At 33.0% G+C, this 15778-nt stretch overlaps 1 protein-coding gene across 1 annotated transcript in view; it reads right to left on the reverse strand.

Annotated features, from left to right (window-relative positions):
- Positions 1-8238: 8238 nt before the first annotated feature.
- Positions 8239-15778, reverse strand: part of LOC136796182 (guanylate cyclase 32E-like) — an 81261-nt gene continuing 73721 nt past the window's right edge. The window contains exons 4-5 of the mRNA XM_067049134.1: positions 9050-9292; positions 8239-8280 (exon numbers count right to left, since the gene is read on the reverse strand). Coding sequence (XP_066905235.1) covers positions 8239-8280; positions 9050-9292 — 285 coding nt within the window. The remainder of the gene's footprint in view (positions 8281-9049; positions 9293-15778) is intronic.

The following is a 15778-nucleotide window of genomic DNA, read 5'->3' on the forward strand; positions in this document are numbered from 1 at the left end:
AACAGCTGACCTATTGTATATATATAGACGGACAGGCTCCGCAAATAGATCAGTATTTTACAGCAGTTCAAGCGAGTTAGATCTTTTTCCTTCTTCTATTTTTTGACATTGTGCTTTCGCCAATACTTAACTTATATATATATATATATATATAGGTAAAACAATATATATATATATATATAGGTAAAACAATATATATATATATAGCTGGACAATTTAGACAGGGAATTTTATATATCAATCCCGATTGATTCGTTGTATCAATTTTGTCCTTTAATATACTATAATAATTTTTGATTTTTTTGTTGGGTCTATGACTCAAAGAGTACTCATCAACATCATAATCCTTAAATGATTTCTTAACATCTTAAGACTGTCCTTTTATATAATTTTATTTTGTGTAATGAAATCCAAAAATTTATTGTAAATGGAACGATTCTGGTTTTCGAAGGTGAAATTTTGATTGCCAGTCGGTTTTCTTATTGTAATAAATTCTCAAGTCTTGATCCCTTAAGCTTAAGGTTATTTGTTATTAATTTTGCACATATGAAGATTTCCTCAACCAAACTCCTCCGAGAACCGCTTATTCCATTTTACCCTGGCTACCACTTTTAATTCAGTGAATTTTCCCTTCCGGCTCTACATACGTTTCAGTCGTTTAATCTTTTCATTATTCACGACGACCTATTGTGCATCATATTTATTTTACAGAATCAACACATAGGTAGAACTTAAATAACATTTCTGGATTAGAAGGTCACGAGGTCAACTTCTTTTCAGTCGTCTATAAAGATTATCAGGTATTGAAGAGGAAGCAAGGTTAGAAAAAAATGGGTTTGGGTTGTTAGGGAGTTTATCATGCAGATTGATATCAGTTTTTGCCAAATCGGCAATATTTTGAAAAGTGATCCTGATGTATGATTTTATTTTTAACAAAGTAAGGAGCATTGGATATTTAAGAAGGATTCTGAATTGTAAAGGAGGATCTACTTGTTGGCCGCTCGGAGGCTTGTATAAATGATCGGTAAACAAAGGAACCGTCCGAGCTAACTATCCACATGTCAGTATTTTTCAAAGAGGCAAGCATGGCGGACGTACAAATTTCAGCCATTGCCCTGGGATAATATTATTTTTATTACAAAATAAAAGAAAATGAAAGGAGATTAAATATAAATAAATAGGTACATGGTCCGGGCGCGGTCAAATAAAACTCAAATAGTAAATGGGTGTACTATTTTTATTTGAGCCAACGTTTCGTCCCTGACTTTGACTTTGACTTCCGTCAAAACAGCCCTGACGAAGCCCTGCAACGTGGGGCGAAACGTTGGCCATTTCTATTTATTGATACACACGGTCAATCAGCAATATAATCTAATAAATATAAGATATAAAATAGAATAATCTATATAAGATATAGAAATATAAAAATAAATAAGATTAAATATAAAACTTATTATAAAAAGATAAAACAAACACCTTAATCCTCCTAACAGCTCTCAGTTGCAACAAAACCCTCCACGCATCGGCAATGAGTTTTGACCAACCCGTACCAGCCAAGCCAAGCCAAGCTGGCGCATGCCTGAGTTCGCCACGGCTTGGCCAACCTGTAGATCCCCCTTAAGGGCTGGATACAAGAGGAATTCGATGGTTTAACGGACCCCCTAAGTTCAACTCCTTAAGTCCAGATAGGCCTTATTAAAGTCATGTAAATGTTAATTTTGTAATTATTTGGAAGTTTATACCGTTTATCTAGTAAGTGTAGCTATAGTCCAAGCTAGTCGTTTGACCAGATGTAGTCCTAGGTGAGTCCTAGGTTCCTAGGTGATGAATATGTTCGGCAGGAATACTGAAATATTGTTATAAAATTCTGTAGAGCAAGATGTCATTGGTCTACGACAAAGGGTTATTACTCACCGATAGCATACATTTTCCATCGGCATATTCTTCTTATTTTTTTTTTTTTATATTTATTTATTGCTATTTATAACTGTACATTAGTAATACATTTAGTAAATCTGATCTAAGTTAAATTGGAGTGTTACAGGCGTGTAGAGCAATTACCCATTGGTAGCACTCTAATGACATTTTACATTAGCTGTGACCAACTTCTTTTCAGGCGCCTCGGAGGATTGTCAGGAATGGAAGAGGATGAAAGATTAGATACTAAGGGGTTTGAGTGGTTAGATAGTTTATAATGGAAGGAGTGATATCTAGTTCGGGCTAGATCGGTTACATAGGGAACATTAAGGTCTTTATGTATGATTTTATTTGTGACAAAGTAAGGAGCATTGAGGATTTTACGAAGGATTTTGGATTGTAAGGATTGAATACGAGAGGAATTCGAAGGTTTAGTGGAACCCCAAAGCTCAACTCCATATATCCAGATTGGCCTTATTACAGTCATGTAGATCAGTCTTTTGTAATGTGTTGGAAGTTTAGACCGTTTGTCTAGTAAGTGCTGTAATAGTCGAAATCGACGTGCAGTTTCCTGTCTTTTCAGTCTGGTGTGAGGATTCCAGGTTAATCGGTTGTCCAAATGTAGTGCAAGGTGGCGGATCTGTTCGAAAGGGGTGAGAGTAACATCGTTAAATGAAACAGTAGGGCAGATAATAGGTTTAGACGAAGGGTAAAGGTAATTTGATGGGATTTGTTGGAATTTATTTTAATCCTCCAATTACGACACCAATCTTCGAGGGCTGTGAAATGGGATTGGAGATTTTGGGATACAATTAATGGGTTATCATTAAAAGGAAAAAAAAAATTGGTGATCCTAGGGAGTAGTGGCATGCGCAAACCCCAGCGCACTACCCCACTGCTCCCGCACCCCGTATGCCAAAGATGGCAAGGTAGGGGATAGAAAAAAAAAAAAAAAAAAAAAAAACGTGGTGAGGATAGTGTTAGGATTGGTTGGAATCTCAGTCTTATTAGTTTAAATAGATAAGTATATAACAGAACTCTTGGATTTATATAACAGAAGACTGAAAAAGTATTCTTTTCCTGGTAAGGAAAACTCAAAAAAAGAATTTTTATTCGACGTTACTTCATATCGACTTAATGATGATAAATGATCATTATGAAAGGAGTATTAAAGTACATTCAGAGAGGATACAGTGTTATTTAACGAGACAGCAATAGACTGAAGGTAGACACGGAATAGATCCAGGATGGAATTGAGAATTTCCATTACCCACTCGAATGTAGGTTGTTGTGTAACGATCAGTACAAACACGTTACACACAATTAGGGAATAAACAGCAGCCTACGACCGCTGGAGGACCAAAAGGGATGGGGCAGGAGTTGCCACGATCCTAAAGTGTAAAAAAACGTTTCTAGTACAATTTTATGTTATATCCCCCATATTTTTATCCTAAACCAAATGAGATTCGCTTTATGTCCGGAAAAAACTTAGATTATCAAATCCAACTTGACTAGAATATTTTCTCAGCTTACTCCACAGTTCGCGGCATCGTTGACTAATTTGAATTTTACGTAAATTGAAAGATTATTATTTTAATGAATGGAATACGGTCCGGGTGCGGTCAAAAAAACTCAAATAGGAAATGGATATACTATTTTTATTGAGCTAACGTTTCGCCCCACGTTGCAGGGCTTCGTCAGGGCTAAAAAAGATACGAACACTTGACATAGTTACAACAAAAAAAAAAAAAGTAAGTAGAAAATAACAAGGGTATACAATGACAAGTAAAATTTAATAAGAAAAATTAAAGGTTGTAAACGGTAAATGAAAACGGTAGTATCAGATAGATAAGAGATAAAATAAGAGAAGAAATATTAAAGAAAGAACAAATTAAGAGATGAAAAAAGAAAAGAATAAAATCAAATGATGAGACAGAATTCATACCTGTGTTGACGGAAGTCAAAGTCAGAGTGAGCCGTTTGTATTGGGTGGAGTGGGGGATGGCAGCCGTTTGTAAGGGGATGGCAGTTTAGCACACCACATAATAACGGAAATAATTTTAAAGTATATATTGTAAAAAAAAAATTTAAATTAGGTAAACAATAAATGGTAGAGATAATATACCAAATGAGTGGAGATACAGAGAAATGTAAATTATAATAGAAAATTAATAATTAAGTAATTAATATGAGTACACTTAAGAAGGTAACACATGAATATAAATTAAAAGATAAAATACATGAATATAAATGAAACAGGAAGGATAGTAAATATAAAAATAATTAAATAAGGGGTGAGAAATTAGAGAAACAAGAATAAAAGATATGAAAAGAAAGTGGACTTCTGAAATGCAGAACAAAGTGAAAAGAAGTATTATGAGGGTTTTATTATGTTCAAAGTGTGTCGATATGTAAGGTAGATGCAGTCTTTATCAACTTTATGATTGACGGAATTTTCAGTTAAATTTATGTAAATGGACTCCGAGATGAGACGTTTTGTATGGTTGGGGACAGTGGCAAGAATGGACGGATTGTCGAAATTAAAAATATGATTCAGGTTTAATGCGTGTTCTGATAATTTAGATGCAAGTGGATTACAGGAGTTGATAGAAGTTTTGTGCTAGAAAATGCGGTTCTTAAGTTGGTTTTTAGTTTCGCCGATATAGAGGGAATTGGAACATGGGGTTGAACAGGGTATCCGGTAAACTACATAGGAACGTTGTAAGAAAGGAATAGGGTCTTTCAATTTAGAAAAAAAAATAGGAAATTTTTATTTGTGGGACTTCAAGCCAAGACGTAGGGTGGGAATAGTGGATCTTAAAGATTTTTGAATTTTATCAGAAAGAATGGGGATATACGGAAGCGGCCTGTACTGAAAAAGTGGTAGAGTGGGCTGAGAAGAGTTGAGGACAGGAGGGATTAGAGTAACACGGTTAATGTAAAAATCGAGTAGTTTGTTAGTAATTTTCGGAGGGAAATTGTTGTTAAATAGGATCTGTTTAATACCTTGTATGTTGGTCTAGTGGTACTGAGAGGGGGGATCGGTGGATAAGGTTCTTAGCATCTCCCAATTAGTAATCTTATTATTAGTAATCTTCCATTATTACTTTTACTTTTTTTTTATTTAATAACATTGGGAAGTAAAATAAAAAGCACCATCAAAGAATATCAACAAAATTTAATAAGATTATTCGGACGATGAAAAAGAAAGTTCGATAATTAACCAAAGGTAAAAAAGGCAAATCGATATAGAAGTTGACTAATATATAATATATGTGTATAAAATAAAATTGTTTTTAGAAAAAGTAAAAAAAAATAAAATATTGTTATATAGTTTTATTTTGGGTTTAATGAGGTTCTAAGAATATTTTTCCAGAATTATCCGAATTCAACCCATAGTCTTGTCCACTTTGTTTAACCGACTTTGTATACAATGAGATATGGTCTGTACCTACTGCCAACCGCCTGTGTTCCCTTCATACCTATGTACTCTCTTTATAGAGACTAGGTGTTTCCACAGCCATACTCGGAGTAATAAATCCAATAGCTTGTTCATAAATAACTCCTACTCCAAATAAACTTTGTTTTTCAATTAGATAAATAGTTTAATTTATAAAATGCATTGTCTCGTACACATATAAGCAACATAAACATAAATAGATCCAGGAACAATCAACCGTTAGTGTGTATTCAGGACTCAGACCAACATCGACTTGAAGGCTTGATTAGGTTGTGTTCTATTTCCCTCTTCCTACAAAACAGGGATACAGTTGTCTATATCATTCACTTTCTTGTTCTGCTCCCCCCCCCCTGTTTACATCATTTACAACCCCATCCCTGGATGATTTATTGGGTAAATACAGAAATAGGGGAAATGCCAATGAATCGCTTGGGTGGGCTAGGAGAAAATATTTTGAAAGATTCGATAAATAAATAAGATTCTTCGCAGAGGTCTATGATTTTATTCAGTCCATATAGAATAACGGTATTAGGATTTATAAATAAAACTGTTTAGATAAATGTTTTGTTTACAAATTCCATTCAATCCTTCTTTATACTCTCATATGACATTCTGTTAAGAATCTTTAAACTACGTGTTTGAAACTGGCAAGTAAATGGTCAGTTAAAACAAAAAAAAAGGTTTATCCCTAAAATAATCTTATGGAATGTAGATTTATTAGAAACTAGTCCTTAACATTTTTCATATGCCCCTTCCTGGGCCCTGTTTCATAATAAAGTACAAACTAATACTATTAGTCTTCTAGATTTATCTTAGTTCAATTACACAGACTTGTACAATAGTAACTTGTACTTTAGTATTTTTTAATTACTGTTATATCACTAATAGTCATCCCTATCATGAAAAAAATAAGTATTAGTATTATTACTACACTAATTTCTACACTTGTACAATCAACTAATACTATTAGCTTTCATTATGAAACAGGGCCCAGGGTCATTCCAAAGTATTTCTTAGCTTCCTTTGTATTCCAATTAATTAGTACTCACCGCCCCTCTTATATCCTAGAAAACCTGCAATACATATTCTTAGCTCAATCCCGAAGGTTCCGTTTATCTACCCTTCACCTCACCGAACTGCTACGTTTGATAAATCATTTTTTTACCGGAGCTGTGTAACACTGGAACTCTATTCCCTCTAACATACGTCAAGTACCAACCCTTCCCTCGTTTAAATCCCTTATATTTAACTACCTTTTACATAACCAATCTAATCCGATATTATTATAGTACAAATGTTTTGTTTTTTGTGTATTTAGTCAGTTAGTTTTTTTTTTTATCTATGTATCCAAAATTATTTATATACAGTTTTAATATAAGTTATAATTAAGTGTGCCCTGGGGGGGGGGGGAGTATTATTTACTTGTTTATTATTCTTGAGGACCAGACAGCCCCAGAATAATATACTATTTTTTTATTTCATTTCATTTAAATGCATCCACTGATTACAATTATTATTAATTGATTTTTTAAATCTCTTGTTAACTTTAATAATGGCAGTGAAGGCACGTGTAGGAAATGGAATATTCTCAGTTATTAGCGAAACATATTCAGATACTCAAACAGTGCCTTAGACGTACACCTGCTGACACCCATACTCTTAAGATACCCACACTCTTATTAACAAATTTGGAGTTGGGTTAAGATCAAATTATTTATCTTTTAAGATACAAAATTTTCTTAGGCCATCAATTCTCCTCTACCCAACAACCTAAATCCATCTGGTAAATTATTAATAATCAAGGAAACATTTATAAGCACAATGGTTTGTGCCAAAAACCAATTTCTTCGAACATTCATGAATATTTCTGCTCTGGTTAATTACCAAATTGTTTCATTGTTTATATTTACACAGTATATATTAATGACTAATTGGAATGATAGTTATTTATTACACATAAATCAAATTTAAGGTCTCTAAAGTTTGTTTTTGTGGTATTTTGGTATGGTTGGTAAGGTACTGTGCTACTGACTCCAAGGACACGGGTTCGAATTCAACTTTGACAAATAATTATTTATTCTGTTACTCAAGCCTAAGTCAACACTGAGGGTTCAGGAGCTCTGGTTCTGGCCAAATCATCTCCCTGTACAACCGTTGGTCTAGTTTGTATTTGCTTACAAAGCACTGCACCCCAAGCCCTTCGTGGGTTGCAGCGGTACAGATTTTAAGTTTTTTTTTTTGTTTTTTTTTTGTTTTTTTTCTAATATACAATGATATAATAAACTACCATCAATCAAGAATATTAGTCCAAAATCATTTATAATAACCGTAATACTTTTATAAAAAGTTTTGAATTATATGCTAAAATTATACATGATTTTTGTTATTGTTTATATTTCTTTTTACCTTATATACTTTAATTTTTTCTAGCTTTTTATTATTCTTTATATATGTGCATATATTTTCCATTTTTTAACTTTACAATTTTCTCTCTTACCCGAATATGACTTCTTGTTTTGTTTTTTTATCAAACATAAAACAGAACTATAATCAAAAGTATAAAAAATAATTAACATTTTAAATACAGGTAAGATATATATACATAAAAATCCAATATGTTCGTCCACAATTATATTCAATTATAATTCAAAATAGCACTCTAATACAAACCTAAAGCAAAAAACATAATAAATATATTAGGCTAAAGTGATAAATATAAAAATGATAATTATAAAAAAATATCAATATTAAGAAAAAACGTTAATAAATATTAAAAAAACTAATATAAAAAGTAATAAATATAGAAATAATATAAAAGTAATAATAGATATAGCAGTAATGATAATAATTTATTTATTGGTTTATGGGGCAACCCCCGTAACCTCCGTACAAATAGAGTTAGCCTGTAAAATACATAAAATGAATAACCAATTGTACTAATTTTACAAAAATGGTGAGGTAAAGATCGTTTATACAAACTAATAACAAACAATATTTCCAAGTTGGGCTATCTACATTCGTCTGAATGAAACAATAATAAAAAAATATAAAAAAGTCACTTCATATTTAATAATATAAAAAAAAAACATACATCCTATTGTGAAGATAGGTATCCATTTCTAAGCAAAACGTTTTGTGTTACATATATAAACAGAAGTTTAAGATCCAATCCTGAGGGTGCAGACAGAAATTCATAAAACTGATTGTGGTTAATATTGCTTAGTTTCGGCGTGTATCGGATTCGGTTCTCAAGATTCACGGGGCAATTTGTCAAAAAATAGAAACAATCCTCCAGTGCCGTTCCATCACAAGCTGGACAAAGCTTCTGTGGGTCCGAGTTATATTTGTGTGGACCGACACTTATAGTAATTGCATATTTACTGAAAAGTCTTAGTTGGACAATTATTCTCAAGTAAACTATATATGTATACATAGCCATCTTCTTTGAAAAATTCTTTTTAATATATATTAAAAAGACTTTTGCAATATATATGGCTTTTTCAAATAAGATGGCTCAAGTATCGTCTAACAAAGAATTTTAATTGTCGTAATAGCACTAATTTCATCAGTATTGAATATTCATATTGATCAGGCTGCAATATGATATGTCTACAATTTATTCATTGTATTCCTGACCCAGTAAACTTAATAATTAAATATTTCCAGACTCACGTAAGATATGATGGGTAGGTTCCAGGCCGCAGCGACCAGAGCCTCGGCACTGCAGGTCCCATCGGGGCCAATGAATGCCACCGTACCCTGGTCCCTCATCTGGGTCATGATCCTGATCGGGAGAGGCGACGCCACGGCGCTTGAGCCGATGTTGGCCGCCAGGAAGCCCAGTCGTCGTCCGGGCAGCAGCTTCTTGTCAGAGTTGACTGCCTTGACAGCTAGTGGCAGAGCTCCCAGAAATACCTGCGGAACAGAATTACGTTTTAGAGTAAAATTTGAAAAAAAAAAAAAAAGAAATGAAACGACCTAATAAGCGAAATGAACTTCTAAGTGAGAGTACTCTGGTTGTTCCGGGTAACCTACGGCCACCGAAAGGTTGAATCGGAAAGACTGCCATGTATAAGATTAGTAGCGCCTCATGTGGCCAACAGCCAAATCTCACCTCCTCCAGCACTCTCGGTGGCAAGAGAAGTAACCCAGACTAATGTGAGAGAGCCATCTTGTCTCAGCCAGAGAAGCGTCCATCCTTTTCTTTTGTTAACTCATCACTAATATCTACATGAGTGAGTAGATTTACTTGAGTGGTTCCCTGCAGCAGAGGGGAGAGAGGCCTAAAAATGTAGGGGGAAGAAAGGACCATGGAGTAAGTCCATCTAGCAATAGTTAACAACCATATCATCATTAATCACCTCAATGTTAGATCTTCAATATCCATAGCCCAGTCATACAAAATTCTACTAACAATCTAATCATAATGTTTTCATTCGGTCATCCCCTACACCTCTTGTACATAAAACAATAGAATTTTATTACATTTAATCATGTTTCATTTTTCAATTATACAGTCCACTCAAACCCAACCAGCCAACCAAAAGTGAAGTGTGTCTTACAATGCGGTTGAAGGCATACTTCATACACTGGTTGTAGTCAGCAGAACGATAGCAAAGGCCAAGAATGGAAAATTCTTATTTTCAACATTGAGGAAAATATAATAATCAACACTTGAAGCATATCCATAATTACTTGTTTTCAATTCATCATAGTTCCGTTCAAATGATGGTTTCAACCTCCCTTCTGGTGAAATAGAAGGAGAAACGTCCAGGAAGAAACGTCTCTGACACGGAGATAAGTGATGGTTTTAATAAGAATCCATGTTCGACCGTGTTCTAGCCATTCCGATTTACTGAAGATGTTGAAGGAAGACATCGCAACATCAGCAAAACTTCATTTTTTGTTTAAATTCATAATATATTCGATTATATATAGTCTAAATGTAATTCCAATGTGTATAATTTAAACATTGTAATTTATTAACTTTGTCAATTTATAAATGACCCTATAGTCAAAACATCTAAAATAAATAATCGCCTTTCTTTCTTTTTCTCTTTCTCCCTTCACTTCCTTCACTCTTTCCATCTCTCAGCATTATATGTATTTAATATTTAATTTATTCACTACCAACACACTAAATACATTATAACAATAATTAAAGTATTAATATACTCTTTTTGAAGATATTATTTTCTCCGCTAATGACGAAAAAGGAGACATCGTTACCATCATTAGTGAAAATAGTAATCCTTTATTTCAAAATAGTATCAGATTATTAGTTTCATTTGCTCGTAGCTCGGTAATTTATGAAGGTAAAGGAAAATCATAATTTATCACAATCCTTAAAGCCTTAAAATAAAAAATTAAAAGTAAATTATAATTATAAATATTATCTTCTGAAAGAGTTGACCTATTTTGTAGCAAATTGCTTTCTGTTTTGTAGTTTACAACATTTACTAACCGTATATATTTGTTTTTCTTCTTTCAGCTTAAAAAAAAAAAAGAATTAATACAATATAATAATAATAATACTTCATTTATTCTGGAACAAGTCCCTTTAGAATAATACAGAGAAATAGACAGATAAGGGCTGAGGAGCCTCAGAGATACTTGAACGAAAATACAAAGAAATATAAATAGTCATTATAAAAAAAAATTATAAGTTATTTTCTCACTTTAATCAGTTGGACAATAAAAAAAAAAAAAATAAATAAAAAAAAGGAAAAAAAATTATGTAGAAATAGGTAAGAATGATACAATAGTTTATACACATATTTACGATTATATTGATTTACTATTTTATGGGGTCTGAATGGATAAGAAGTGATATAACAGGGAGGATTTAAAGGTAGGGAGGGTATTGGAGCGACGGATGTTAAAAGGGATGGAATTCCATAGGGATGATCGGATAATGAACGATCTATCGAAAGCAGCGGTTCGGTGGACCCTTGTGTATAAATCTGAAGACCGGGAACGGGTATTGCGGGAACGAATAGAGGATTTGAATTGAAGGAGCTCGAAGATGTATGAAGGACGGCGGGAATGGATGACTTGGAAGATGAAGGATGCCAGGAAATAACTACGACGGTAGGAAGGATAAAGCCACTTCAACTCGGCATAAAAACGGGAAACAGAGGCTTATGTATATCCCATGGGATCCCGAAGATGAATCGTACACAGCAATTTATCAAACGTTTTAATTTCGTCTCGAGATCCCCAGAGACGCCCCCATATACTATACAGCTATAATCAAAGTAAGGATATATTAGAGAACTCACTAGGAGCCTATGGTAGTGGAGGTAATTTAGGTAATATAACAAATTTTATCTCATAAAGGTATTAGCGTTATTAAGAGAGAGAAGATAATTTTCAAACCACCGGCAGTTGATCTCTTCGTTTAACACCCTTTCCCAAGCGATAGTAAATATTATCAAAAAAGAGAAGATTAACAACGTCTCGTTATTAATCTATGAACATAAAGGAGTAAACAACAGAAGTCCATTAATCCCACTTTGAATTTCGGAAATCATAAAAACGGACATCATTAATAATCTGATTGGAGGAACATAGTCCGGGTGGCGATAAATAAAGGTATTAAAATAGTAAAAGAAAACTATTTATTATTAACTAACGTTAAGTTTAATTTATTTTCATCTGTTTTTTTCTCAGTTGGTAGCAGATCTTCATTCTTATCAGCCCTGACGAAGCCCTGCAAAGTGGGGTGAAACCTTGGATAGCTTTTACTATAAATAGTTTTCTTTTACTACTTTGATACCTTTATTTATCGCCACCCGAACTATCTTCCTACAATCAGATTATTGATATCACTTTAGTAATCATCATTATTGGGTCATTTCATATGAAATGTCCGTTTTTATGATTTCAGAAATTCAAAGTGGGATTAATGGACTTCTGTTGTTTACTCCTTTATGTTCATAGATTAATAACGAGACGTTGTTAATCTTCTCTTTTTTGATAATATTTACTATCGTTTGGGAAAGGGTGTTATACGAAGAGATCAACTGCCGGTGGTTTGAAAATTATTTGGCAGGTGACTCAGATTTGGATATCCAATCTAGAAGGAGACCTTCCCCAGCAATTGAACACGTTGAACTTAGGCCTACTGTGGAAGAAACCCCGTACCACACAGTTAAAGGACTTGCAGGACAACTAAAGTAAAGTGTATCAATAGTTTCTCGGCACTTAAAGATCACTGTTAAAGTAAAATGGGCAAATGTAAAAAAATAAAAAAACTTTTTCTCGAAAGGATATTCAGGTGTGATGAAAGGTGGAGAGTACATGGAGTACAACGGGCTTCGGTGATGTCAGTGGTTAACCATCGACGAAAGACTGGGACAACATTACGGGGACCGGTCAAAAAAATTATAGGTTTCTGTACAATAATGTGCAATAACATGGTGATTAATGACAGGAATAATTATTTTACTTTTTTACACAGCAACAATCACATCTACATTCTTCTGCAATACGTTAAAAAGTTGTCAAAAAAACAAGATGCATTGTTTAATCGGAAGGGACCTGTACTCCTTGCCAACGCGAGATCTCATGTTTCATGACAGACAGTGAAGAAACTGAACGAGCTCTGTTACGTAGTCCTTGCAAGCCCAACTTTTTCGCCACACTTATCTCCAACAGATTTCCATCTGTTCAGATATTTGAGCAAGTTTCTAAAAGGTAATTTTTTTTAAATGATTCACAAGTTAAAAAATTGTCTGACTTAATTTCTTCAAAAAAACTTGTTTTTTTTTTTATTTTTGGAATGAAAAGTTCCTAACACGCTGAGGTAAATATGTAGAAAATGAGGGTAAGTACTTTGAATAGAAATCTTTTGATATTGTTAAAGTCCAACAAAAGTGTATATTTCTTTTCTTTAATTTAATTATACTTCCAAGTGGTCTTTTATTTTTTGTTAATTATAAGTTAATTATAATTCCCTTTTATTTTAATAACAATTCAGTCATTAACAAAACACTTATTTTTTGTAATTAAAATTAAATTAGAATTTATTACGCAAATAAGGAAGTTTGTTGTTTTGCGTGCATAATACAAATACATTGCTGCGGCTCGGCACATTCAACAACATTGTAGGCTACAATGGGATTACGGCCTGTATACAGGGACTGATAAGAAGTCTACAGTCCGCTGGCTAGAGTAAAGAGTCTAGGGTCGGCAGTCAAGAGGTCAGGAGTTAACTCACCAGACGACTTGATTTTCAGGGTTCGCCTTGCTCACCCAATACTCGACATATCGTCTCAACAACCACAGTTTATGAGAGTAGAAATGAGAAATATCCATATGCCCTTATCGACCCCTACTGTGAGTGACTTTTTTCTCCCATTCTTTCACCGAACTTCATATTTTTTTTTTTTATTTGTTTCTAATTTACTCATTATTTCTTGTGTAAAGAAAATTGATTTGTTTTTTGTTTATAGATATATATCGAAATATTTTCTCTTTTTACTTCACAATTAACTATTTTTATTTTTTTTTGGAACAACAAGCAACAGTTTTTTATTTCTTTATATTTTAATTTAATTAAATTTGTATATCAGTAGGAAGGTTTTTTTTTTATTCTCTAATTTTTCTTTATTATTTTTGTGTTTTTATGATTCATTTCAGGTCCTCCGTTTTTTTATCACCCGAATCAGCGAACATTTTTCCTCTGGGGAAGAAGTAGATTTTTTCATTTAAGAAACGCCCCAACAGATATCATAAGTTGTTTTAATAAAAACTGACATTTCATATGCAACGATCCAATATAAAGTATTTGATTTTATGAATTAAATCAAAGTTTAAGATAATATGCACCATACTTGTGTTTGTGTAAAAATGTCACATCATATCAATCATACCTGACATCGTTTACAAAAATTTTTGTAAAGTAAAAAAAAAAAATAATACATATCCAACAAAGGCAATATCAATATCCATTGATTGAATATTCAGTAATGAAACATACTATCGGAGTCAAATTTATATAAATTAACTGATATTTATTAGTAATTTTTGAAAATATGATTTCTTCTATTAATAATATACTTGCATATATGTATTTCCACATCATATTACTATTAGGTAACTGATCAATATATCAGTACAAATTATTCCCACAGAGCAAGTAGCAATCGTACATTCAGGTGTTGTTAGAGTTAATTGGTAGGTTGAGGAAAATACTGTTGAACAATATTACTAATATGATTGAAGATATAACCCTAGCAGGATGGACACCTAGAATGTAATGATTATAAATCGGGACATTAGCCACAGTGATCCTAGGGTTAAGCGCTCAAGGATAGGCAATATCTTCTTTCTGTTTATTTTTCCTGCTGAGGACGTGGCTAGGGCCCAATAACGGCCTCGGTCACACGTAGTTCCTCGAAATGCTATTTATAACTTCAATTCCTTCCCTATTGCTTTTACGCCACTAATGATATTGTAACAATGTCAATTACGGCTTTTGAACAAATATAATTTTATTTTTCGGTTAGATTGCTTGATTTTACTCCACATATTTTTAGCAGGATCTCGAAATAACTGTGCGCTTTTATTTTAAAAAGGTTTTTGTTTTGACTTAGCCATTTTCTTCGGAACTTTTATCAAAACGATTTATAAAAAATTTTTGAGGTTAATAAACTTCCAATTGGATGTAATTTATATTAAATTATCATATTACAGTACAACGTTTCGGGACCACTGTCCCATATTCATGTACTTTAAACCTACAACAATAATAAACCATCATAACAACAATCTTCATCCTTATGTATTATAATTCACACTATTATATTTACCTCATAATTTTCCATAATTTGAATTTCATATAGCAAATCGTGCAACATTTTTACACTATTCTACTTTTCTACCATTACTTATTAGTGCATCTCCACTTCTCCTTAGCACCGCCGTTACTCTATATTTCTTGCTACCTCTTTGGACCTTATCTCATGTCCAGGGTCCTGTTTGATTACATCCCTGTTTTTTTAAAGTCCTGCTTTGTATTTAACATTAAACTTAGTGATTTTTTTCTTAAACCCGTTTATTTCTTCTGATTTTTATGTTTATATTTTGAGTCTATTTATAATGTCAGCGTAATGTGTATTTAAGTGCTTAGTGTCAGTTTTGTATTTACTGTGTTTTGTATGTTTTTTGTTATATGTATGACTTCCAGAAATCTTCTGCTTTTTGTATTTTGTGCTGTATCTATTTTGGGTTTTCAAAGTTGAATTCATGGTTCAATTTTATGATGTGGTAGCCCAGAGCTTTGTAAGACATTTATTAGATAGAACCGCTGTTTAAATCAAATAATCCCCGGATTTCATCGTGGGTACAATGTTGGGGGATATAACCTGAATTAATTATTGGAGAAGTTTGTCCGGG

The sequence above is a fragment of the Halyomorpha halys genome, unplaced genomic scaffold (assembly GCF_000696795.3).
Source record: "Halyomorpha halys isolate HHAL.00 unplaced genomic scaffold, Hhal_1.1 Scaffold168.1, whole genome shotgun sequence".
Lineage (NCBI taxonomy): Eukaryota > Metazoa > Arthropoda > Insecta > Hemiptera > Pentatomidae > Halyomorpha > Halyomorpha halys.